Below are 27,459 nucleotides of genomic sequence, written 5' to 3'. Positions count from 1 at the left end.
CATCCCCGCGGGAACCCCGCAGGAACTGCCTCCGTCCCTGCGGGAATCCCGCGGGTTCCGCGGGATTCCCGCGGGGACGGAAGCTGTGCAGCTCTCTATTCTGGATATTCTTACAGAAGGTTACAAGTTAGAGCTCCCACCCAGTCGTGCCTCTCACAGTCTCCTTGTCGAAAGGGAACCAAGGCGGTGAAGGTTGAGGCCACTGTAGATCCTTGCTGAAGGCACCTTTCATCCAGTCTTACATCTCAAAGGTCTAAACCACTGCCTCTGAGTGTCCAGCATTTGCATGGAGACACTAAGAGCAGTCATAACCTCGGTTCAAACAAGAGAATTTCTCATTGCCCTTCATCTCAAGGAAAAATACTTGCATATACCCATATGGCCGCCGAATCTGAAGTTTCAACATTTTGCAGTTCAGGGCTTTGCACTTTCGTCTTGCCATGGCTCCAAGAATGTTTACCAAGATTATGATGGTGGCGTCCTTCCTTAAGCACTAGGGAATCGCCTGTATCTTGACAACTGGCTCATTCTTGTGTTGTCCTATTCGGACAGCGTGGTGACAGTGGACAAAGTTGTCCGTCTTCTGCAGTTGGGTTGGGTGATCAGTTTTGAAAAGAGCAGACTACTGTATCACAGATACATGCTGAGTACCTGGGCATTTTATTTGACACAGCATGGGAGAGAATCATCATGGAGTGCAGGAAGTTGAAGCTGGTTCAACAGATTCGTCGTTTTGCTACAGTATTAAACTGAGACTGCATTCTTGCGGTGGGTGGGAAGGCACTCATGCATGAGTGGTGGAGCATGTCTCACGTTCCACAAAGCTTTCATTTAATTTTGATAAATTCCAGACTGGTTGATGTGAATTGTCGTCACCCACTTGTGAGAATATAAAGCCTGCTGTCTCAGAGATTACCTGCTACAGTACCTTCACTTTCTCTACAAGTTGTCCAGAAATGAGAGAGGTACACACATGTTTGCTCATCTGGTTAGTGTTAGGTTATTGAGTTGTTTAATGTTGTTCCGGAGGATATTCAGTGCTGGGCCATTTCTGGTGATCAGCATTGACTATCTGGTGGGGGGGGGGGGGGGGGGGGAGTTTGGCCAGCTTAAACTTAACTGGCTATGTAATATTCAGTGCTGGCAAGTTAAATTTATAGCATCCAAAGATAGACCTATTTGGGCGACCTGATTTGGCTGCCAAACTTAGCCTGCGATGCACTGAATAATTGCTGCTAGCCGACTATATGACGTGATGTAGCAGGTTAACTGCTTTGTGCTGACCATGAATATTCAAAGATAGTCGGCTGTGTCCCACTGAATATTCACAGATAGCTGGTTAAGTGCCATTTAACCGACCAAGAGCCATTCCTCTGAAGAACCATGGAGACTGGAGATGTTTCTGACCCTCATCACATAAAACAAGGGGTCATTCCTGCATCCCAACCTCCAGGTCCTGGCCCTCACAGCTTGGAGATTGAGAGCTTTGTAGTAGATTCTCTCCAACTGCCTGGAGGTGTACATAAGCCATTCTGGGTCAGACCAATGGTCCGTCTAGCCCAGTATCCTGTTTCCAACAGTGGCCAAGCCAGGTCACAAGTACCTGGCAAAAACCTAAATCGTGGCAACTCTCCATGCTACCAATCCCAGGACAAGCAGTTGCTTCCCCATGTCTGTCTCGATAGAATAACTGCTAGAGGGTGGACCACTGTAGAAAAAGCAACCAAGTTTTAAAATATCTTCAAGGAAAGAGTCTATTAAGAGGTCATTCAATTTTAAATGGAAGAGATTTTCTGTCTGGTTTGAGGGGAGGGCCCCAGATCCTTTTTCTTGTTCTACACAAAAACTGCTTGAATGCCTTCTACATTTATTAGAGTCTGGTTTAAAAATCAACTCAGTAAGGATTCACCTCAGTGCAACTGGCACAACGTGTAGAGGGTAAGCCCATCTCTGTACAACCTCTAGTCGTTTGGGTCATGAGAGGTTTGCTTTTACTCAAGCCCTTGGTCAAACCTCCCACAGTGTCATGGGATCTCAATGTTGTTCTCACCCAGCTGATGAAATCTCCTTTCGAGTCACTTGATAACCCACAACCTGAAATGTTTTACCTAGAAAGTCATTTTTTTGGTGATGGTCATTTCAGCCCATGTGGTCAGTGAGCTCCAGGCTCTAGTAGCAGATCCACCTTACACTAGATTTCATTGCTGCAGAGTAGTTCTTCTCACACATCCTAAGTTCCTTAGTAAGATCCTGTTGGAATTCCATCTTAATCAGTTAGTTGTTCTACCAACATTCTTCCCAAAACCCCATGTCCATCCTGGTAAAAGCAGTTCACATCTTGGACTACAAGAGAGCCTTGGCCTTCTGTCTGGAGCAGACTAAAGTCCATAGACAGTCCACCCAGCATTTCATTTTTTTTTCATAATAGGATGGGGAAAAGCCATCGGTAAACATTTATTGGCTAGCAGACTGAATGTCCTTCACTTATGCCCAGGCTGGGCTGTCTCTGGTCATGTCACAGCTCATAATGTCAGATCCATGGTATCCCACTTGAAGTCAGCCTCCATACTGGAGATTTGCAGAGCTGTGATGTGTTCTTCAGTTCACACATTCATATCTCATTACTGTTTAGAGCAAGATTCCCAAGGTGACAGCCAAGTTAGTCAATCAGTCATTAGAAATCAACCCAGGATCTAGAATCCAACTCCACCCTCTTAGGCCTGTTTGGTTTTCTGTTCCAGGCTGTTCAAGATAAAAAAATAAAATAAATTATAATAATAGATAGAAAAGTATAAAATCAAATTAAAAAACATGTTCTAGGCCTTAGCTTGTTACAGGCCTTGCTATACCTTTTTTATTTCAGACAGCCTGTTAACTAGGGATTCTCATCTGTGAGTATATGATGTCTTGTTTGTCCTCGAAAAAAGCAAAGTTGCTCACCTTTAGCAGATGTTCTCCAAAGCCAACCGGACACACATTCTCGCAACCCGCCCACCTCCCTTAGGAATTGTATTCTAATAGTTTTTTTATCCTGCGTTGTGCCGCTGGGTGGGAACAAGCACACGCATGTCTTCTAAAAGCTTTTGAAAACTTGCTGTGGTGTTTCCACACCTGTCTCCATTGGATAATGTCACCCATCTGTGAGAATGTTTCCTGCTGTCCTCAGAGAACACCTGCTTTAGATGAATAACTTCACTTTAGATTGATGTTAAGGATAGGAAAGAAGGGTTTAGGATCCTAGTTTGGGTTAGGATTAGTACTGTGGGTTGGCTTGGGGGGTTCTGGTCTGGGTATGTCGCCCCTGCACAAGACCGAGCGAACAGCCATCTCCTCATGCTCTAGTGCTGATGGCTGGTACTAGCATAGGACAGTGGTCCATGCATCAGAGACAGGAATCCTACTCTGTTCTAAAAATAAGAGCAGTCAACACATGGGAGAAGATTTGTAGGGGGAACTCTCCTCCTCCTGTGGAAAGACCGAGCTCTCTCCTGACGTAAACACGGTTGCTATTCTTATCTGTGCTGGGGCTGAGCGCTGACTCGCACTGTCTTCCTAGGCAAAGGCTCGTTAGGCTCATGGTTATAAATAAATCAGCGTTGGAGGCAGTTCTTCACCTGCTGAGGTTTTGCATGTTGTTGATGGGGAGGGGGATAGGGGAAACAATTAAAAGGGACAGGGAACAGCAGCACCCTACCTGGGGTGGATGGTGGATGAACAAACAAGAGACAGAGCCAGCTAATAATGTAGCAGTGCTCTTCTGATATCTTCCTACTGGTTGAGGTAGGGGGAGGGGAAGGAATATTGCAGGCACTGCTGTATCTATTTTAGCCCACTTTGCAAATGGAGTGAACTGTGTAAAAGAATGTTTCCTAAATACGTTATGCACAGATTTATTCAGGCACATCTTGAACAGACCCAGCTGGGTTCACAGACTGAAAAATACAGACACACACAAATAGATGGACATTTCTTTCCCTTATCCTTATCTTTCTCTCTCTCTCTCTCTCTCTATATATATATATATATATATATATATATATATATACATGTGTATATATATATATATATATATACATACAGTCTGCTTTCTCTGTTGCACACAGGAAAGGAACTGTAATATCCCCACAGCTTCTTTCTGGCTCCACCCACTAGTAGAGATAGGCAGGATGGAGCCCACTTCCTTAACAGTTCATGCCTTTACTGATTTTATTTATTTATTTATTTATTTGCATTTGTATCCCACATTTTCCCACCTATTTGCGGGCTCAGTGTGGCTTACAATACATTGTAAATGATGGAAGTGCAGTTATGGGTTACATTGTGAAGAGTTATATAAGACAGAGTAAATTCAGGATATTATTAGGGGATAGGACAGTGGAATATAACAGTGGTGAGTTGAGAGGGGAACAAAACAGTATCGAGGGAACAGGGAGGTCTGACAATTTTATTTGTGGGTAGGGTTTAAGAGTGGTGAGAGCACGGGAGAAGAGATTTCAGAGAGTGTATTGGTGCGTGTCTATGAGATTGTATGGGCTTCATGTGTTTTGATCCTTGCCGTAGATTTTCTCGAAGAGATAAGTCTTTAGTAGTTTGCGGAAGTCGGTTAGTTCGTAGGTCGTTTTCAGGCTGCATGGTAGTGTATTCCAGAATTGTGTGCTCATGTATGTGAAAGTTGATCCGTGCAGTACTTTGTACTTTATGCCTTTGCACTTAGGTAAATGGAGATTAAGGAAGGTTCGGGACAATCTTTTAGCGTTTCTGGGTGGTAGGTCAATTAGGTCGGACATGTATGCAGGGGCTTCACCGTGATCCTGTTTCCCTGCCCCCCCCCCCCCCCCCCCCCGCAGACTCACTGTTCTGTGCCAGCTGCAGCGCCATCCTTCAAGACACACCGGCCCCCTCCCTGCCAACATACCTGTCTCCAACTTCTATCTCTCTCCAACCCCACCTCATCCCCCCATACTTTGCCTCCTCTCCTTTCTTCCCCAAACCCCCATGTCATTTCATTTTGACATTTATATACCCCTTTCCTCCCTAATACAGAAATAAAAATATTGGTGGGCTAACTATTTTACAGAACCTCAAGTATTTTCTGACTCACTTTTCCAAACACTCTTTATCTTAAGATCTGGAACAGGGCATTACAAAATAGATTTGGAGCATAGGCCTAATGATACCTCTGACAGCTAGGTTGTTGCTGACAGCCTATTTTTAACTTAATGTCTGATCACTAAGCAGTTTATTAAAAGTGTACCTCCTTGCCCTGAGGATGTACCCAACTCCTTAGGTTGTAAAAACCAATCCACTTCCCAGCTCTTGCCTGGCACATCCATCAGACACAGCTTCCTTGAGCCTTGGACCCATGCCTATAACCCAAAACAAATATTTTCCAGACCCCTCTCCTGATGCTCCAAACTGCCTTGCAGTCGTCCAGCAATTCCAAGGTGGTGCCATTAAGCACTGTGTCAAGGTGCCAGCAGAAATACTTTCACATCTCTCCTGCCTTCAGAGACAGAGACCCTTTGGAATCATAAATGCAGATTTCAGAGGGGTAGGAAAGTGAAAGAAGAGCTGTTGGGAGGACATTATGGAACAGCTTGGGACATTGGGAGGGGACTCCAGGAGGAAGTTGCAGAGATTTGGAGTATTTAGGGTTGGGATGCAGTCCATAAGCAGATTGTGAACAGTTGGGGAAATAGGAAGGGGGTTTGAGAGTAATCAAGAGGGCAGATTGACATTGAAAGGGGAGTGGATTGCCAGACTCTCATTTTCAGAGATAGCTGCCTGGATTTAGGCAAGTTAGCCTTGCACCTAGTTTAAGGTGCACAATTTCTCTCCCAAATCTAACTCTGCCTCTAGGGCCATCAGTACTAATAGAAGCTAAGTGTTGCCACCTTGTTGAAACTGAATAGCTAAATGTATCCACAGAGCTGCTGTCAGTTTTCAGCAGGGTCAGTCTAGGTGTCTGTTTCCTAGTGGCTAGACGTTTTGAAAATTAACTCTATATTACCATGTTACTGTGTTACATTATTTTCTGTTCTCTCATTCACATTGACTACTTTTTCTCTTTGCCTATCTCAGGGCCCGCCTTATGCAGAGCTTCAAGGAGTCCCATTCACATGAGTCTTTGCTGAGTCCGAGCAGTGCAGCTGAAGCCCTGGATCTTAACCTGGATGAAGATTCCATTGTGAAGCCTGTGCACAGCAGTATCCTGGGGCAGGAGTTCTGTTTTGAAGTAAGAGATTTTTGAGGATGTTTGTGCTATAGATAGTTGTGCATGCATGGGTGCACTGAATTACATGCCAAGACTGGGAGAAATTTGCTTGTAGGTAGCAGAAATCTAGGGAAACCTCAAATGTATTCTTCCTTCAAGAAATTTTAAAAGGCCTATTAGAGTACTATAACTGAAATTAAGTGTTCTTGTCTTTCTTCATCAAACAAATGCAGCTACTTTTTCATCGCTCATCCATTGATTTAGCCCTAGAGGACAGATCTGATTCACTTTTTCTTCGGTTATCCTTAATCAAAGGGCCTATATGATAAAACTTAGCACAGCAGTTCTCAGACCTGTCCTGGAGGACCAGCAGCCACTCAGATTTTCAGGATATGCATAATGAAAATGAATGAGATTTGCTTGCTTATTACTTCCATTCTATGCAAATCTTTCTCATGCGTATTCATTAGGCATATCCCGAAAACCTAACTGGCTGGTGATCCCCAGGACAGATTTGAGAACAGCTGGCTTAGCAGGCACACAGAGGGCTGTTTAGCACATTTGTGTACTAAAAATTGTGTGCTATGAAATAATGGGTTTATATGTACATTAAACCGTGTCAGAAGACGTTAGAATGTGTGTGCTAAAATTAACATATACACATATGTAAACAAAGGATGCTGTATGCAGAGGAGGTCGTAGAATGTTCTCCTCCATCTGCTATTTAGCATGGGTTTGCTAAAATCAAAGATCCGTCCCCTGCTTTGGACCAGGGGTTAACTTTTTAGGATACATATTATTGAAAAACCACAGTTATGAGGGTGCATTATTTTAGCAGTAAGGTTAAGGTAAAATACCACAATACACAAATTATAAGGGGTTTACTGCATCTTATAATTCTAAAGGGTCAAAGAATGGCATGATTCTGAGGATCATTGTTATTATTAAAATGCATAGTCTGAACAAAGAGCATTGGAGTTGTGCCGAGCTTTGACCCAGAACTGTGATCTGAACATTGAGGGATTCTTTGAGGTCAACAATTCACTTTGCTTACAGAGCTCTCTTCAAAGATTTTTGAGACTCTTCTAGACTGTGTTATCCTTCTGTTTAACTTTCAACCTGGGGAAGGGGTTCCTTCTTGTTCTCTTAGGGGGGGGGGGGGTTCACATTTTTTTCATATCGTCTTCACAGGTCTACACCAGAGCCTCTAACAGCATAGGATGCTTATAGAGGGTCAGTGATCACATGTGGGTGTCCTTTGAAGTCAGGACTGTTAGATTTCTCTCTCATGCATCATAGGGATGATTGTGGTGGGGTGGGATACTTTGAGGGTGGTAGGTGGAAGAGATGTGGCTGGTACAGCTAGAGAAGTAGTGGAATATGTGAAATGGTGGACCGGGCAGAAATGGGAGAAAGAGAGAGAGGGGAGGCGACAGTAGAGGAGAGATACCAACACAAATTTGAGCACTTCACAAATATATCCCCATTTATTTATATAACTCAAATGTATTTTCAAACAATAGGTACACAGAGGACAAACATTTTCTTATCATTGACCATAGGAAGAGTTCTGAGGTTTAAGACCAAACCATATTCTGTGTCTTAAAAGCTTTTTTGAGCTCATCAATTCTTAGTTAAAATACAGAACTCTTTTCATTAGCTTTGGGACCATTGCAGGCTATCTCTACCAGCTGTTGTGGGCCTAGTGTACAGGATGCAAGTAGAATGGGAAATGATCAGTTGACGGTTCTCTTCTGAGTCAGGGTGGCCAGATTCCCTCCTGGATTAGTCTCTTCCTTGCTCTCTTTCATCAACCATTCATTCCTTAGCATCCCTCCGGACCGGACCAGGATTGGACTGATGGGTTGTGCTCGCTTACCAGCAGGTGGAGACTGAGAAAAAACTCTGACTCTAGAGAGCCAATAGGAGCCCTGGCCATGTGACCTTAGCCTCAGTATTTTCTCAGTCTCCCAGCAGGTAGGAAGTGAGCCCATTAGTCTCTCTCCTTTTCTCTTTAGATATTACAGATATTTGTGATAATTCTTCTGTGCCTGGAATCTTATTTAGAGGCTTGACAGGGTTTCCTTTCTCTTCTTTCTTTGACAGCCTCGGGGGTGTTAAACTCGGGTGTCTCGAGTCCACCCCCCTTCCTCCCCATCTCCCTGGCTTAGCAGGGAAGGGCCGTCCCTTTCTCTGGAAAGGTGTACCGTCTTTGGGAGAGGCAGCCACTTTTAACAGGTAGCTGCTTTAAAAGAATTAAATCAAATAAAAGTAAATTCAAAGAAGCAGCCTTTCTTTCCCCAGACTTCTAACGAGCAGGCAGCTCCAGTGTTTTATTATGATTGAGGGGTTATAAAAAAAAAAAAACAAACAGAAGAAAATAATTCAGTATCTGTGACTTTAAACAGCGATTTTTCTCGTCAGATTTAATTTCCTCCATTTTCTTGCGTTTTGGCGGCGGCAGTTTAAACAAATGAAAAAAAAAAAAAAGAAAGGTGCGAACCGCGTAAGCGCGGCCACCTGTATTTTCCGATATGGCTTAAAAGTTCAAACAGCTGCTGTCGGTCAGCGTCGCGCAGTTCACGCAGCCGGAACATGTAAATTTTGCTCTCCCTTCAAGGTTTCTTTGGGTCCGGTGCTGCCTCCAGTTTTTTCGGGGCCTTTTTCGCCGGCTGTTGTTTCTTCGCCGTTCCACTGGGCTCCGCTTGTTCGGAGGTGTCGGGCGCGCTGTCGACAATCGCCACAGGGCCAGTGGAGCGAACGGCGGCCATTTTGTTTCTCCCTCCATCTTATCAGTCGGGGATCTCTCTGCTGAAGGTAAGGCTGCAGTTCATAGAGCAGTTCGGCTCCAAGATGTGTACACTTTTGTATGTGCTGAACGGCGTATTCTAAAATGCTCTTCACATCAGCAGGCAATATTTGGTTGAAAGGGGGCTCCTTTCATATATGGATATATAACAAGCTTTTCTTCTTTTAAATTTCTATGTATCACGGGGCTGTTAACACTAGTTTTTTCTGGTGCTCAGTCATTTTTCATTGCCTGGTGGAAAATCTACATCTTATCATAATATCATAATTCATTTCAAGCATTTTCCTCAATAGCTGTAGTATTATACAGTGTTTTAAGAACTTTAGAAACTTTCTCTATAGGCATAGAGTAAATTTCTGTCTTTCTCATTCCCTGGTGAATAGGACTACATTGTCTAAGAGTCAATTGATTGGTACTTTGCAATTCTCCGAGGACAAGCAGGCTGCTTGTTCTCACTGATGGGTGACGTCCACGGCAGCCCCTCCAATCGGAATCTTCACTAGCAAAGGCCTTTGCTAGTCCTCGCGCGCCAATGCGCACCGCGGATGCGCGGCCGTCTTCCCGCCCGAAACCGGCTTGTGTCGGCCAGTCTTCTTTTCTCCGCGCTCGGTACGGTTGTGCTTTACCGTTCGTGCCCCGAAAAGTCGGCCTCGCGCGTCGTTTTTCGACCTTTTTTCTGTGAGAAATCCAGAAATTGTTTGGATTAACCACTTGTGGTTTTTCCTTCCTCTACTTCGAGTTTTTTCGCCCCGTTAAGTTTTCTTTCGTCGTCGGGGTAGGCCTTACTTAGGCCCCGGTCGAAATTTCGTCTTTCGATTTCGCCGGCGTGATTTTTCCGCCCATGACATCGAAGCCTTCCAGCGGCTTCAAGAAGTGCACCCAGTGCGCCCGGGTAATCTCGCTCACTGACAGGCACGCGTAGTGTCTTCAGTGTCTGGGGGCTGGGCATCGCCCTCAGGCCTGTAGTCTGTGTTCCCTTTTGCAAAGGCGGACTCAGGTAGCGAGGTTAGCCCAGTGGAACATTTTGTTCTCGGGCTCTTCGTCGGCATCGGCACCGGGGGTATCGAGTGCATCGACGTCTTCAGCGTCCAGACCTTCAACCTCGGCGGCCAGTACTTCGAGTGCATCGAGGCATCGGCCCTCTGCATCGGCGCCGAGACATCGGACAGCTGCATCGACGTCGGTGGTACCGGGACCTCGTCTGCTGATGTCGTCGGACGGTGGTGCTTCGTCTGGAGTGCAGGTGAGGGCTGTCCATTCCCCTGCTGGTGGCGGTGAGCCTTCGGGTGGGTCTCCCCTACCCTAAGGGCTCCTGCGGTACAGCCCCCCCGAGACCGACCTTCTTCGATCTCGGCCCCGAGGAAGCGACGGCTGGATTCTACGTCCTCCTCGTCGGTACCGGGAAGCTCCGGTGACATGCTTCGTCCCAAGAAGTCGAAGAAGCATCGTCACCGGTCCCCTTCCCATGTCGGTACCGAGAGCTCTGGGTCGCCGAAGGAGTCGGCACCCAGCAGGCATCGGCACCGAGAGGACCGCTCACCCTCTGTTCAGGAGGTGTCGATGCGCTCCACTCTGGACAGCCCGGAACAGCCTCCACGCCCGGAACAGGTTCTGACGTCGACGCCTGCATCGACCTCCATGCCTTTCTCTGCAGCCGCTCTGAACGAGAGCCTCCGGGCCGTTCTCCCAGAGATTCTGGGAGAGCTGCTGCGCCCTACCCATCCGGTACCGGCGGTGCTTGCGCCACCGGTACCGTCGAGCGTGGCGCCGGCTGGCCCATCGCCCGAGGTGAGGTCTCCGGCGTCGGTGCCGCGTGCGGTACCGGCTGCCGTCGCCTCCCAGGAAGGCTCCCCGACTACGTCGGCGGAGGGAGCTTCGCCGATGCGGGCGAGGGAGTCTACCTCTCGACGCCCCCATCGTGGACGTGGCTCCACGGAGTCAAGTCGGGCACGGTTGCAGACACAGGTCCGTGAACTTGTGTCTGACACCGAGGGTGAGGCCTCGTGGGAAGAGGAAGAAGACCCCAGATATTTCTCTGACGAGGAGTCTGAGGGTCTTCCTTCCGATCCCACTCCCTCTCCTGAAAGACAGCTTTCCCCTCCTGAGAGTCTGTCTTTTGCTTCCTTTGTCCGGGAGATGTCTACGGCCATCCCCTTCCCGGTGGTTGTGGAGGACGAGCCCAGGGCTGAAATGTTTGAGCTCCTGGACTATCCTTCTCCACCTAAGGAAGCGTCCACTGTTCCCTTGCACCATGTCCTAAAAAAGACATTGCTTGCGAACTGGACCAAGCCTTTAACTAATCCCCACATCCCCAAGAAGATCGAGTCCCAGTACCGGATCCATGGGGACCCAGATCTGATGCGCACTCAGTTGCCTCATGATTCTGGAGTTGTGGATCTGGCTCTAAAGAAGGCTAAGAGTTCTAGGGAGCATGCTTTGGCGCCCCCGGGCAAGGACTCTAGAACCTTAGACTCCTTTGGGAGGAAGGCCTACCATTCTTCTATGCTCGTGGCCAAAATCCAGTCTTACCAGCTCTACACGAGCATACACATGCGGAACAATGTGCGGCAGTTGGCGGGCTTGGTTGATGCGCTTCCCTCTGAGCAAGCCAAGCCATTTCAGGAGGTGGTCAGGCAGCTGAAGGCGTGCAGAAAATTCCTGGCCAGAGGGGTGTATGACACCTTTGATGTTGCGTCCAGGGCCACTGCTCAAGGTGTGGTGATGCGCAGGCTCTCATGGCTGCGTGCCTCCGACCTGGAGAATAGAATCCAGCAGCGGATTGCGGACTCGCCTTGCCGTGCGGATAACATTTTTGGAGAGAAAGTCGAACAGGTGGTAGAGCAGCTCCACCAGCGGGACACCGCATTCGACAAGTTCTCCCGCCGGCAGCCTTCAGCCTCTACCTCTACAGGTAGAAGATTTTTTGGGGGAAGGAAGACTGTTCCCTACTCTTCTGGCAAGCGTAGGTACAATCCTCCTTCTCGACAGCCTGCGGCCCAGGCTAAGCCCCAGCGCGCTCGCTCTCGTCAGCAGCGTGCGCCTCAGCAAGGCCCCTCGGCTCCCCAGCAAAAGCAAGGGACGAGCTTTTGACTGGCTCCAGCAGAGCATAGCCGACATCCAAGTGTCAGTGCCGGGCGACCTGCCAGTCGGAGGGAGGTTGAAAGCTTTTCACCAAAGGTGGCCTCTCATAACCTCCGATCAGTGGGTTCTCCAAATAGTCCGGCAAGGATACACCCTCAATTTGGCCTCAAAACCTCCAAATTGTCCACCGGGAGCTCAGTCTTACAGCTTCCAGCACAAGCAGGTACTTGCAGAGGAACTCTCCGCCCTTCTCAGCGCCAATGCGGTCGAGCCCGTGCCATCCGGGCAAGAAGGGCTGGGATTCTATTCCAGGTACTTCCTTGTGGAAAAGAAAACAGGGGGGATGCGTCCCATCCTAGACCTAAGGGCCCTGAACAAATATCTGGTCAAAGAAAAGTTCAGGATGCTTTCCATGGGCACCCTCCTTCCCATGATTCAGGAAAACGATTGGCTATGCTCTCTGGACTTGAAGGATGCCTACACACACATCCCGATACTGCCAGCTCACAGACAGTATCTGCGATTTCAGCTGGGCACACGTCACTTCCAGTACTGTGTGCTACCCTTTGGGCTCGCCTCTGCGCCCAGGGTGTTCACAAAGTGCTTGGCTGTAGTAGCAGCGGCACTTCGTAGGCTGGGGGTGCACGTGTTCCCATATCTCGACGATTGGCTGGTGAAGAACACATCCGAGGCAGGAGCCCTGCAGTCCATGCAGATGACTATTCGCCTCCTGGAGCTACTGGGGTTTGTGATAAATTATCCAAAGTCCCATCTTCTCCCAGTACAGAGACTCGAATTCATAGGAGCTCTGCTGGATTCTCGGACGGCTCGCGCCTATCTCCCAGAGACGAGAGCCAACAACTTGTTGTCCCTCGTCTCGCGGGTGCGAGCGTCCCAGCAGATCACAGCTCGGCAGATGTTGAGATTGCTAGGCCACATGGCCTCCACAGTCCATGTGACTCCCATGGCCCGCCTTCACATGAGATCTGCTCAATGGACCCTAGCTTCCCAGTGGTTCCAGGCTGCTGGGGATCTAGAAGACGTAGTCCACCTGTCCACGAGTTTTCTCGAATCCCTGCATTGGTGGACGATTTGGTCCAATTTGACTCTGGGACGTCCTTTCCAAATTCCTCAGCCACAAAAAGTGCTGACCACGGATGCGTCTCTCCTGGGGTGGGGAGCTCATGTCGATGGGCTTCACACCCAAGGAAGCTGGTCCCTCCAGGAACGCGATCTGCAGATCAATCTTCTAGAGTTGCGAGCGATCTGGAACGCTCTGAAGGCTTTCAGAGATCGGCTGTCCCACCAAATTATCCAAATTCAGACAGACAGCCAGGTTGCCATGTACTACGTCAACAAGCAGGGGGGCACCGGATCTCGCCCCCTGTGTCAGGAAGCCGTCAGCATGTGGCTATGGGCTCGCCGTCACGGCATGGTGCTCCAAGCCACATATCTGGCAGGCGTAAACAACAGTCTGGCCGACAGGTTGAGCAGGATTATGCAACCTCACGAGTGGTCGCTCAATTCCCGTGTAGTGCGACAGATCTTCCAGACGTGGGGCACCCCCTTGGTAGACCTCTTCGCATCTCGAGCCAACCACAAAGTCCCTCAGTTCTGTTCCAGGCTTCAGGCCCACGGCAGACTGGCATCGGATGCCTTCCTCCTGGATTGGGGGGAGGGTCTGCTGTATGCTTATCCTCCCATACCTCTGGTGGGGAAGACTTTGTTGAAACTCAAGCAAGACCGAGGCACCATGATTCTGATTGCTCCTTTTTGGCCGCGTCAGATCTGGTTCCCTCTTCTTCTGGAGTTGTCCTCCGAAGAACCGTGGAGATTGGAGTGTTTTCCGACCCTCATCACGCAGGACGAAGGGGCGCTTCTGCATCCCAGCCTCCGGTCCCTGGCTCTCACGGCCTGGATGTTGAGAGCGTAGACTTTGTCTCTTTGGGTCTGTCAGAGGGTGTCTCCCGTGTCTTGCTTGCTTCCAGGAAAGATTCCACCAAGAGGAGTTACTTCTTTCTGTGGAGGAGGTTTGCCGTCTGGTGTGACAGCAAGGCCCTAGATCCTCGCTCTTGTCCTACACAGACCCTGCTTGAATACCTTCTGCACCTGTCTGAGTCTGGTCTCAAGACCAACTCTGTAAGGGTTCACCTTAGTGCAATCAGTGCATACCATTACCGTGTGGAAGGTAAGCCGATCTCAGGACAGCCTTTAGTTGTTCGCTTCATGAGAGGTTTGCTTTTGTCAAAGCCCCCTGTCAAGCCTCCTACAGTGTCATGGGATCTCAATGTCGTTCTCACCCAGCTGATGAAACCTCCTTTTGAGCCACTGAATTCCTGCCATCTGAAGTACTTGAACTGGAAGGTCATTTTCTTGGTGGCAGTTACTTCAGCTCGTAGAGTCAGTGAGCTTCAGGCCCTGGTAGCCCAGGCCCCTTACACCAAATTTCATCACAACAGAGTAGTCCTCCGCACTCACCCTAAGTTCTTGCCAAAGGTCGTGTCGGAGTTCCATCTGAACCAGTCAATTGTCTTGCCAACATTCTTTCCCCGTCCTCATTCCTGCCCTGCTGAACGTCAGCTGCACACATTGGACTGCAAGAGAGCATTGGCCTTCTACCTGGAGCGGACACAGCCCAACAGACAGTCCGCCCAATTGTTTGTTTCTTTTGATCCCAATAGGAGGGGAGTGGCTGTGGGGAAACGCACCATATCCAATTGGCTAGCAGATTGCATTTCCTTCACTTACGCCCAGGCTGGGCTGGCTCTTGAGGGTCATGTCACGGCTCATAATGTTAGAGCCATGGCAGCGTCGGTAGCCCACTTGAAGTCGGCCACCATTGATGAGATCTGCAAAGCTGCGACGTGGTCATCTGTCCACACATTCACATCTCATTACTGCCTACAGCAGGATACCCGACGTGACAGTCGGTTCGGGCAGTCAGTTCTTCAGAACCTGTTTGGGCTTTAGGATCCAACTCCACCCCCCGAGGGCCCTGTTTGTTCTGTTCCAGGCTGCACTCTCAGTTAGTTGGTAAATTTTTTTTAGGTCAATCTCAGTTATGTCCTCGCCGTTGCGAGGCCCAATTGACCATGGTTGTTGTTTTGAGTGAGCCTGGGGGCTAGGGATACCCCATCAGTGAGAACAAGCAGCCTGCTTGTCCTCGGAGAAAGCGAATGCTACATACCTGTAGAAGGTATTCTCCGAGGACAGCAGGCTGATTGTTCTCACAAACCCGCCCACCTCCCCTTTGGAGTTGTGTCTTCCCTTGTCTTTGTCTTGCTACATATGAGACTGGCCGGCACAAGCCGGTTTCGGGCGGGAAGACGGCCGCGCATGCGCATTGGCGCGCGAGGACTAGCAAAGGCCTTTGCTAGTGAAGATTCCGATTGGAGGGGCTGCCGTGGACGTCACCATCAGTGAGAACAATCAGCCTGCTGTCCTCGGAGAATACCTTCTACAGGTATGTAGCATTCGCTTTCTGACCATAATATCTTAGTTCCTTTCAAGCATTTTACTCCATGCGTATGATGTTATATAGTGTTTTAAGAACTTAACAGACACTCTCAATGGCTGTAGTGTTATACAGTGTTTTCTTTTTCCGACTTTAAGAAGCCTTCTCTAGAGGCATACAGTATATTGTTCAGATGCCATGGGGATATATCAGCTCTTTCATATTCTCTGAGGGACAGTCCTGTCTACCAAGCTCCCAGTCACTCAGCTGCCTTAGCAGGCATGCTTTATTCATGTCTTCCCTTCTTTTCCAACTGCCTTGAAGCCTCTCATTTTTCATTTTAGCTTTCTTCTGGTTTTTACAGGACATATGGTCACTTAGAGAATAAAGTCATCCTTTCACTTAAAGATAGTGGACGGTCCTCAAACCATCTACTCGTGTTTGTCTCTACTCTATCAGTTCAGCATTGGCAGATTATAAACATCCTGGTTTGGTCCAGTATGCCTATACATACCATCTGCTATCTCTTCTTCTTCCTTAGAGACCTGATGTTATATCAAGCTTTCTTGAATTCAGTCTTGTCTACACTGCCTTCACCAAGTGGCTGTGGCACAACTTCACTTTTTTCGTTACAGGTAATTTCCAAGTTTGTCCTTTTTCATTTTCATTCTATGCGCCTTCACTCCAGAGTGTTCTTTCAATTGGAAGGGGATTCACTCACTTCCTGTGTATTTATACCATAGGTACATAAGTATGGTTATGCTGGGTAAGGCCTAAAGTCCATCAAGTCCAGCATTCATATGTAATGGGCATAGGTACATAAGTTTTGCCATTCTGGGGAAGCTCAAATGTCCACCTTTCTACAGCCAGAACAGCATTAAAGAAAAGAAAAAAAAAAAAAAACCTCTCACGAGAGTATCGAACAGAAATCTCTGCTCCAAAAGCAAGGCTTTGCAGTAATTCTGCAAACTAACGCATACAATATTTGCCATGGCTGTTCACCACTAGGAACACCGGGGACCCTGGGCCTAGGTTCGGTGTTTTAACCTGAAACAAACTCAACATTCATATCTATTGGGTGTGAGTCTGGTACTACTACTACTACTTAACATTTCTAGAGCGCTACTAGGGTTACGCAGCGCTGTACAAATTAACAAAGAAGGACGTTCCCTGCTCAAAGGAGCTTACAATCTACATCTCAGTGAGGGAGGACGCATGACCGTGGTACGTGGATTAGTGGTATGTGGATTAGGGAGATCCAAGAAATTACAGACCGGTGAATCAGACGTTCATACTGGGACAATTTTTTTCTGTCCGGAGCGTACTACCATAGCTGGTGGACTCCTATATTCAGAACTTTCTATATTCAGAACTTACCCAACTATGGAACGCCATAGAGATAGGGTTGGAGTTTGTAGCCCTATTTAACTGGTGTCCTTGGTCACCCTTCCTCTTCTCCTCAGGATCCAGAGAATGGCTAGTTTTTTGCTTATGCATTAACCGGTCATTTTCAGCAGTACTCTCTCTTCCGTTCTTTTATAGATCTAAGAGGATGTTCATTGCGCTCTTAGGGTCATTTCATTCTTACCTAGACGACTGCCTAATTGGAGAAAGTCTTATCAGCAGAGTTCTCAGGTCACGCACCGGGTGTTGCATTTCTTACAGTCTATAGGTTGGGTGGTGATTGTAGCCAGGCCTCTCATTTGATCTCTCATTTGATCTCTCATCAGATATCTCTGATTTTCTCTTTGTTTAGTCAGGTTGGCGCACAGTCTTTTGTCTCCTCTGCAAACATCCCAGTTTATATTTTTCTTGGTGACCTTGGGCCTTCGGCCATTTTCTCGCTCTATTCTGCAGAATGCAATTTTACTTTCTAATGCCCAAGAAGGAATTTTCCTTCATCCTATTGCGAATCTCAGGGACATCAATCGCACTATTTAAGTGTCATCTAGTTATCTCAAGAACCTTAGTTCTGTCATTGGGATGCTTCGTGCAGTACACTTTTTGGCAGAAGCTTGTTTGTATATATTTTTTTTCTGGGGGACCTCAGCAATTCGTTTTACCTTCGGGTGAATTTTGTTTTCCCTACTGACAAACAAGGCGGAGAGAGCTATGTTGGTCCTTGCCATGGCAATGGGTTATGTCATCCGCCAAGGAGGAGTTAAGAGTATACTCTTGAGTTTGTACTCATTTTTTCTTAGTTGTGTCACCCTGCATTTAGGTGAATGGACTCTCATTTTTTTCAGCCTTACTTTCTCACTGCGACACTTCAGGGCTATCTCTTTTTGCCTTCAGGCTCACGAACATTTCTTGCTTCTTCCGTTCAGCAACAGTCTTGACGGAGACAGGGACAGATGCCAACGTCCAGCAGGGGTTTTTCAGCCTTCTTTATGCGTTTCTTCCATCATCTCACTAGGTGTTTACGCAGAACCAAGGCACCCTTCTACATCCGGACCCCCAGTCACTCAAACTTATGGCGTGGTTACTGGGTCTGCAACATCTTTGATATTTTCGCAGGAAGTACTTCAAGTTTTAATTGCTTCCAGACAGAAATCTACATTAAAGTCCTATGAATCAAAGTGGCGACGGTTCACTCTGTGGTACTCCTCTCGCCACTTCATTCCACAAACAGTATCCATTTTGCATGTTTTGGAATATCTTCTGCATCTTGCGAAATCTTGTCTGTCTTACTCATCCATTAGAGTTCATTTGGCAGCTCTATCAGTGATGCATGATACTGTTGACAACCGCACGCTTATGCAGCATCCACTGTCAAAGCGGTTTCTTAAAGGAGTCCTGCACCTGTACCTCCCGCTTCGTCCACCAGCTAGGTGAACTAGGTGAACAGACTCTTAAAGTTCTGTTTTCTAGTAGCCATAACTTTTTCTATAAAGTTTTCCTCTTCAAGCAGTGTTTCCCAGTAGCCATTGCAGCAAGTAGATCTATGTGTGGAATACTTCTACGGTTGGTAACTTCTTTTCGGTCTGCTGTAGTTTAAAGTTTTCACCTTTCCCAGTCCGTTTTTTCTTATTGGTTTTGTCCTTCTAGCCAGTAGGCGTAAAAGTTTTTCATTGTTTCTAACCCGCTATATCGCGAAGGATCAAGGAAATGAGAATGTCTATTTCTCTTCTCGCTGAGAGGGCAGTTCCACAGCGTATTACTACATATTCCACAACTTCAGAAGCGGGCTCTATTCTTACTATGGCGATTTTTGGTGCTCTCGGTGCACATTGGTAAGTTGGCAACTTAGTCCTAGTTTCATTTTATTTTGCTCATTGGGACACACTACATGTTAGTTGTCGCCAGGTGGCCTATGCAGCATGAACATTTCTCTGCAGTTTTCATAGGGTCCCTCCCTTCAGATTACTGCTTTGGTACTTCCCATCAGTCCAATCCTGATCCGGTCCGGAGGGATGCTAAGGAAGGAGAAATTAGATCTTACCTGCTAATTTGCTTTCCTTTAGTCCCTCTGGACCGGACCAGGCCCCTCCCATGTTCTCTCTACTCTTTAGCTTCTTTTATTAAGTAGGAAGTGTATTCATTCCTTTACGATTCGTGGAACAATACTATATATATATACAGAACTTTACGTGGTCTATACCACTTCTCTGGTGGTTGCTGGTGAGCTCAATTGCTGGAATCTATCTATAAAACCTTAAATACGCCATACCACTTCTCTGGTGAGAGTTGTGGCTGAGCTCAGTTGCTGGAATATCTATAAAACCTTAAATATGATTTACCACTTTTCTGGTGAGAGTTGCTGGTAAGCTCAGTTGATGGAATATATATAAAATCTTAAGTGAGCCATACCACTTCTCTGGTGAGAGTTGCGGGTGAGCTATATTATACGTGAGCCATACCACTTCTCTGGGGAGAGTTGCTGGTGAGCTATATTACATGTGAGCCATATCGCTTCTCTGGTGAGAGTTGCTGGTGAGCTATACTACAAGTGAGCCATACCACTTCTCTAGTGAGAGTTGCTGGTGAGCTGTAATACATATTGGGCCATACCACTTCTCTGGTGAGAGTTGCTGGTGAGCTCTGATACTTGGCATTGCCGAGTGCTTTGTGGCTGCTAGGATTCCATACGGCACAGAAGGTCTTTCTTTCTTTCCTGCTTTGTTATTCAAATACTGAGGCTAAGGTCACATGGCCAGGGCTCCTATTGGCTCTCTAGAGTCAGAGTTTTTTCTCAGTCTCCACCTGCTGGTAGGCGAGCACAACCCATCAGTCCAATCCTGGTCCGGTCCGGAGGGACTAAAGGAAAGCAAATTAGCAGGTAAGATCTAATTTCTCCTTCTCAGGCTGCCCTTTCAAGACCCTTACTTACAGAGAAGACAGCTAGGTGGAATATTTGCTTCTGGTTTGTCCTCTTCTGGAACTCTGTTCTCCTTTCACCCCCTCTCCTGGGATTAAATATCTCTCCTACTCCAGTCTGCACAGTCAAGCAACACTGTGAAGGTAATTCGATAAAGGGGTTCCTAGATTTAGGTGTCAAGAACATGTCTATTCGGTGCCTATTCTGTGAAGAAAAGTAGGCACCTCTTTTTCCTTATAGAATACTAGTATCAGGGGCTGAGAACTCACCCTAGACACAATCGCACGCATGAATGACTAGAATAGGCTCCTTATAGAGTTACCCCCATGTGCTCACCTTACTCTATCCAGTTTTGTAGCTAGGAGGTGGAGTCAGGAAGAAAAGAGAACTGAACATGCTATTTAGCTTTCCCAACTATCCTAAAGAATGTTCTCACATTACTTAACAGTTGCATTTTTGACTTGCTGTGCATACTAATGTGGACATGCTGTGGGAGAAATCTTTTACTGTACATAGGCAAAAAAATGGATTATTGCATGTTAGGTAGCATTTTAGGTTACATGCTAAAATTTTTATAGCACAAGTTTATTGCCTAGGTTTTCTTGTCTTAGAGCAGTGATCTGATTTATTTACATCTCCTCTCAACTGATATGGCTAAATTTGTTGTCTGATAGTAACATAGTACATGATGGCAGATAAAAACCTGTACGGTGCATCCAGTCTGCCAAACAAGATAAAATCATTATACATGGTATGCAATGCTTTATATGTATACCCAAGTTTGATTTGTCCTTGCCATTCTCAGAGCACAGACTGTAGAAGTCTGCCCAGCACTGTTCTTGTACTAAAATTTCTGAAGTTAACGTCGAAGCCCCTTAAAATTTACACTCCAGCCCATCGATATTTATTCAGTCATGGTCAGGGCACAGACCGTAGAAGTCTGCCCAGCACTAGGTTTGCTTCCCAATTACCGGTCCATGCTAAGATTCCTTGGATCCATTCCTTCTAAACAGGATTCCTTTGTGTTTATCCCATGCATGTTTGAATACAGTTACTGTTTTCATCTCCACCACCTCCTGCAGGAGGGCATTCCGTGTATCCGCCACCCTGTCCGTGAAAATAATACTTCCTGACATTACTCCCGAGTCTGGCCCCCTTCACCCTGAATTCATGTCTTCTAGTTCTACCGCCTTTCCGTCTACAGAAAAGGTTTGTTTGTGGATTAATACCTTTCAGATATTTGAACGTCTGTGTTATGTCACCCCTGTTTACAGGGGTGACATGATACATCCCTGTAAACAACCTATATATGGTGAGCTCACATATCTCTGTTAAAATAACTTGCTCAGTGGCTAGTAGATGTAATAATATTTTCTCTATAAAGCAGGGATCTACCAAGACTTAAAACTTTATATGGTACACTTATAGTTTACAAAATTGTTGAGGAATTCACAAATATCTGGGTTTAGCCTTATTTTTTAAACTGCCCCCCCCCCCCCAATCATGTAACGCAGCCATCATAGCAATAGTCCTCAACCAGGGAAACAGAACACAACTTATTCTGGAGTCTGACCACTGTGTGATTGCCAGGAACTGTAAACTCAAATCTTCACTATTGAATTAGAATTGTTGAGAAGATGAGATCAGGGCATCTCCCCAACAGTTTCTCTGGGATCTATAAGTCAAGGGTTCAAATCATGATCTGTTGTGAGGGTGGCAGTAATGTTTATGATAGATGGTTCTCACCAGTTGATGGATTTTGGATATCTAGCCACATTGATTATGCCAACCAATAGTGGACCAGTGGTTCACCGTGAAAATATCTGAATACACGTATGGAAGGAAAAATGGAGGGGGAAAGAAAGTCTTATATATCACCGGGTCAACACTCTACTATTCACTTTGAGGAGCTTAATTTGGAAACCCTTTGGTGATCGATGTAATCATTGACAAAACCCCCCTCCATGCAAATAATATGTGGCTTTCAAAAGTAATAATTAGTTATTTGATACAAATTGTGCTGAGTGACTGGCGGTAAACTCAATATATAAAGCAGGGTGGCACTTAACCTTTAGCTCTCTAAGTCCCGACGGACATCTTTTTCGCCATTGCTTTATCACATTGATTATGGAGGAATAGACTAGTGGTTAGTGCAGCTGACCTTGATTCTGGGAACTGGGTTCAATTCCCACTGCAGCTCCTTGTGACTCTGGGCAAGTCACTTAACCCTCCATTGCTCCAGGTACAAATAAGTACCTGTATATACTATGTAAACCGCTTTGAATGTAGTTGCTACAACTACAGAAAGGTGGTATATCAAGTCCCATTCCCTTTCCCTTACATTTATTAACAGCCTATAAAACCATTGCCTGGTGCTACTGAGCAGGATATGGAGCCAGACATAAATCAACAAATCAGCTTTCTTGTGCAGCTTTTCTAGGTAGTCAGGTCTCCAGTGGTGGTTATGGAGTATTGGTCATGTAACTCCTACTGATATTCGGTTTTAAATTTTTTGTTCTGGATCTAAAGCACTGGTAAATATACCATAATTTGCCATCAAACATATAAATGGCGAGTGTCATACTCACTCGCAAATGCGCAGTACAGACCCTCTCTGCCCTGCCCCGCATCAATACGTTATGATGGGGGCGGAACAGAGAGGGTCTCTACTGCGCATTTGCGAGGGACGAAACCGCCGTCGCTAACGCTCCCCCCACCCTCCACCCGGCCGGGCCCTCGCTCCGCTATTGAAACAGCGAGGGAACGCAGCACACAACTCTGCTGAGCTGCCGTCCTTCCTTCTTCTTCTCTGCCTGTGTCCCGCCCTCGACGACGTTACATCACACGAGGGTGGGACACAGGCAGAGAAGAAGGAAGGCCGACGGCAGCTCAGCAGAGCTGTGTGCTGCGTTCCCTCGCTGTTTCAATAGCGGAGCGAGGGCCCGGGCCGGATGGACGGGTTGCCAGCGACTCGGGGGGGCGAGCTCGGCGGCGGGGGAGCCTTGCAGCGGCGACGGGAAGGGGTTTTCAACCCTCCCTTTCCTATACTAGCCCGTTTTTACGGGCTCAACGGCTAGTATATTATAATATGAGTCGGTACATTTCTACCAACTCCGACTCCACAACTTGGACTCCAACTCCACAACGCTGTTTTGTCCAATCCCTCTTCATCAGCCATCCCATCTAGTGAAAGAATCGAGCCACTTGGAATATATAAGCTCTGTGGCGTGATGTTTCAACATTATGTTAAGAACATAAGAATAGCCATACTGAGTCAGACCAGTGGTCCATCTAGCCCAGGATCCTGCTTCCAGCAGTGGCCAATCCAGGTCACAAGTACCTGGCAGAAACCCAAATAGTTGCAAAATTCAATGCTACTGATACCATGGCAAGCAGTGGCTTCCCCCATATCTATCTCAATAGCAAACTATGGACTGTTCCTCCAGGAAGTTGTTCAAACCTTTTTTAAACCCAGATACGCTAACCGTTGTTAACACATCCTCTGACATTGAGTTCCAGAGCTTAACTATTCTTTCAGTGAAAAAATATTTCCTCCTATTTGTTTTAAAAGTATTTCCATGTAATTTGTGTCCCCTGGTCTTTGTACTTTTTGGAAGAGTGAAAAATTGATTCACTTTTACCTGTTCTACACCACAAGACAAATTTGCAGCCCACTATCGTTTATCGTTTATTCATTTACTAGACCATCACTTATTACAAAAGTAAATCAGAAACGGTTTACAATATAAAATAACATAAAATAACACTAAAACAGTAGATAAACATACTCTGAAATCCATTGCCATTGTCAGCAGGATTTGAACCATCGCCTTAACCACTTGGCCATGACTACCACCATCTGTTGGTCATTCTCAGATTTACATGGCAATATGACTGACAGGGGATGAGATAAGCCTGGTTTAGATCAGTTGGCAAGATAGAGGCTTTGCTGGTTGGCATGGTAGAACTCATACCATCTACTGCTGTCCTCTTCAGTGAAGACCATCAACCTGAATTTTGTGGTAAGGTTTGCAGTTTGGGGTGGGAGAAATGACAAGTAGCCAAGCTTGTTTACAGTTGATAACAATATATTTATGAGATAGGAGGTAGCCATCTTTTTTTTTCCTACCGGAATGATAGGTGACCACCGCCTCAGGTACAAAATGCTTTGCCTGCCGCTCCGCTGCTGAACGGGATAAATGGATCGAGAATCTGCATCGGGCTGTGAAGCCAAACAAGGTATGATACATGCCAGTCTTTTATCACATGATAAATAATTTCAGTACAACGTATGCTAACTCATCCCTCCCATATAACAGACCGTGGTACTATGTCACGTGGTACATCTCATGAACCCTCTGTGCCCATCTCCTAGATCTGCCTTGCTAGTGAACAGATCTTCGAGATTGTGCCTTTATTCTTTGTGTATTTTTTTTGTATAATTTCCATCTGAATGATTTGGCATTGAAAATTATTTCCTCATGTCTGCCAGGATAATAGTCGCAGGGTGGACAATGTCTTGAAGCTCTGGATTATTGAAGCTCGGGACCTGCCCCCTAAGAAACGTTACTACTGTGAACTGTGCCTGGACGATATGCTTTATGCTCGGACCACCAGCAAAATGAAGACAGACAATGTCTTCTGGGGGGAACACTTTGAGTTCAATAACCTTCCAGCTGTGCGCAATATCCGGCTGCACCTCTACAAGGACACAGATAAGAAACGCAAAAAGGACAAGAGTAATTATATCGGCATGGTGAGCATCCCCATCACTAGTGTCAGTGGACGTCAGTTTGTGGAACAGTGGTACCCCGTTAGTCAGCCCAGCTCCAGCAAAAGCAAATCCAGCTGCCCCTCCATTCGGGTGAAATCTCGTTACCAGACGATGAGCATCTTACCGATGGAGCTGTACAAGGAGTTTGCAGAATATGTGACCAACAATTACCGGATGCTGTGTGCAGTTCTGGAGCCGGTGCTGAGTGTCAAGAGCAAGGAGGAGGTGGCCTGTGCCCTTGTACACATTCTGCAGAGTACAGGAAAGGCCAAGGTAATCTGGGAGGAAGGGAGAGAATGGGAATTCTTAGAGAAGCTGTGGTAAGCTGGAGAGAGGGAGGGTATGGGAATACTGGGAGAAAGCCTGATAATCTGGGGAAAGGGAGAATATGGGAATACTCAGAAAGGAAAGGAATGAGAACACTGAGAAAAGCCATAGTAACAGTGAAAAGAAAGGCATGAAAATTCGGAGAGAGACCAATAAAATATGGACAGAGGGAGGGAATGGGAACACTGAGAGAAGGCATGGGAATTCTGAGAGAGAGAATGGGAGTACTAGGAGAGAGAAGGAATGGGAACAATGAGAGAAACCATGGTAACATAGGGAAAAAGGAAGGTATGGGAATTCTGAGGGAGACCAATATAACATGGTGAGAGAGAGAGAATGGGAATACTGGGAAAGGGGAGGAATGGGAACACAGAAAAGGCAGGGTAACGTGGAGAACAGGTAGGCATGGCAATTCTGAGAGAGATCAATATAACTTGAAGAGAGGGAGGGAATGGAAATGCTGAGAAAGGGAAGCAATGAGAAAACAGAGTGAAGGCAGGTTAACATGGAGAAAAGGAAGGTGTGGGAATTCTGAGGGAGATCAATATATCCTGAAGAGAGGGAGGGGAGAGGGAAGGAATGGAAACACTGAGAGAAGCCACAGTAAACACGGAGAAAAGGAAGGCATGGGAATTCTGAGGGTGGGAATTCTGAGGGAGATGAATATATCCTGAAGAGAGGGAGGGAAGGAATGGAAACACTGAGAGAAGCCACAGTAAACACGGAGAAAAGGAAGGCATAGGAATTCTGAGGAAGACCAATATTTAACCTGGAGAGAGAGAAGGAATGGGAATGCCGAAAAAGGGCAAGGTAATATGGAGAGGGGAGGTTGTGGTAATACTGGAGAAACAAGATGATTTTTATTTACCATTCATTAATGTGATTTCCTGTTTTCTTCTCTCTGTCCATTAATAGCTGGCCCTGTGTGCATGATGTGCTGTGATCTCTTGGTACACATAGATTGACATCTACTTCATGGGTAGATTTTCTGGTACATGTGACTAGGGGGCCTATGTACTAAACTGTAGTCACACACTAAATAGCATGCTGAGAACTAAGGCCCTAGAGTGCAGGTTACATTTAAAGTAAGGACTTATATTCTGCCTTTACAATAAATATTGCTCTGGGAATACCAGCAGGTAAATTCTAAAATTAGCATATATGTTAATGTAAACAAGGAAATGTCAGATGCAAATCAGGATCTAGTGGGCACCCTGTGAGTATGGGGTGCGGGTGACTGAGCATATATTAGATACTAATTCTCTGAGCAGTGTGTGGGGCACAGTGGCCCCTTGAGCATAATAATTGGCAAGGCTGGTTCTGCCATTGAGTGAATGTGTTTTTTTGCACATGGCCCAACTTTTGAGCCATTATTGACTTATACAAATGAGGCCCCACCGTGAGTGTATGCACATGATCCCGTTCCCCTCCACATTCCCCACTGGCCTCCCTGGTGTTAGGAAGCTGTGATTGAGATATACAGAATTTCCTTAACTATTTTTTTTTTTGGGGGGGGGGGTGATGAGGAACATGACCCTTTGAGCAGAATGTCAAGCCCACAGAAAGGGGGGATTAGGATTTTATCAACCACTTGAGCATTCTGTTAGGAAGTGTATGACTAGGGTGTGGCAGCATTTTTCTGGGGTGAGGGACAATCAGGACATGTTCGACTCTTTAGTGCTTTTTTGGGAGTGGTGAGGGGTAGTGAATGAGGCGTGGCAGCTTCTTGAGCATTATCCTGGGAGTGGGGGGCAGAGATGCTGATCTGCCTTCAGAGATTGGGAGGGGTATGAGATTGGATTGCATGTTAGATTTAAGTACTTGCATTTCCAAACCTTGTCTCATGTTAAAATACATTAAGTACATAAGTAATGCCACACTGGGAAAAGACCAAGGGTCCATTGAGCCCAGCATCCTGTCCATGACAGTGGCCCGATGGACAAGTACAGTAGGCATCTGGATTAGTAAGCATGGGATTTCAAGGTGCAGCTTTTGAGGTAGCTTGCACACTGTTTTTGCCAGCATGTAAAAATATTCAGTACACCATCCATTAAGAGTTATTTTCCATAGCGTCCCTCCGGACCAGCCCAGAATGTGACTGATGGGTTGTGTACACCTTCCAGCAGGTGGAGACTGAGAAAAAAACTGTGACTCTAGCGAGCCAATAAGAGCCATTGCCAGCTAGAGAAAGATCCAGTGATCTCAGTCTCCAGCAGGTGGTAGTTGGTGAGCCCTTCAGTCTCATTCTTTATTTTTTCTATTCTATTTATTCTCTACTCTTTCTGAATTTTTTCTTGTGCATTTAAAAAAACAAAACCTTTTTGCTGAGACAGAGGTCCTTGGGGGTCTCTAGGTGCCTCGGGGGTGTCACACTCGGGTGGCCGAGCCCCTCCCCCCATTCCCTCCCCGATCCTCGTTGTTCCTTGCTGTTCCTTTAAATTTTAAACAGCCAAAGATATTCTAATATTTAGGAAAGAGGATC

At 46.5% G+C, this 27,459-nt stretch overlaps 1 protein-coding gene across 3 annotated transcripts in view; it reads left to right on the top strand.

Annotated features, from left to right (window-relative positions):
- The window catches only part of SYNGAP1 (synaptic Ras GTPase activating protein 1), a 214,023-nt gene that overhangs the window by 58,682 nt on the left and 127,882 nt on the right, over nt 1–27,459 (top strand). For all 3 annotated transcript variants that reach the window (XM_030197194.1, XM_030197192.1, XM_030197193.1), the window contains 3 exons: nt 6,082–6,235; nt 24,017–24,115; nt 24,369–24,923. In XM_030197194.1, coding sequence (XP_030053054.1) covers nt 6,082–6,235; nt 24,017–24,115; nt 24,369–24,923 — 808 coding nt within the window. The remainder of the gene's footprint in view (nt 1–6,081; nt 6,236–24,016; nt 24,116–24,368; nt 24,924–27,459) is intronic.

This window comes from Microcaecilia unicolor, chromosome 3, assembly GCF_901765095.1.
Source record: "Microcaecilia unicolor chromosome 3, aMicUni1.1, whole genome shotgun sequence".
In the NCBI taxonomy this organism is placed as follows: domain Eukaryota; kingdom Metazoa; phylum Chordata; class Amphibia; order Gymnophiona; family Siphonopidae; genus Microcaecilia; species Microcaecilia unicolor.
This window is presented reverse-complemented; position numbering and strand designations above follow the sequence as displayed.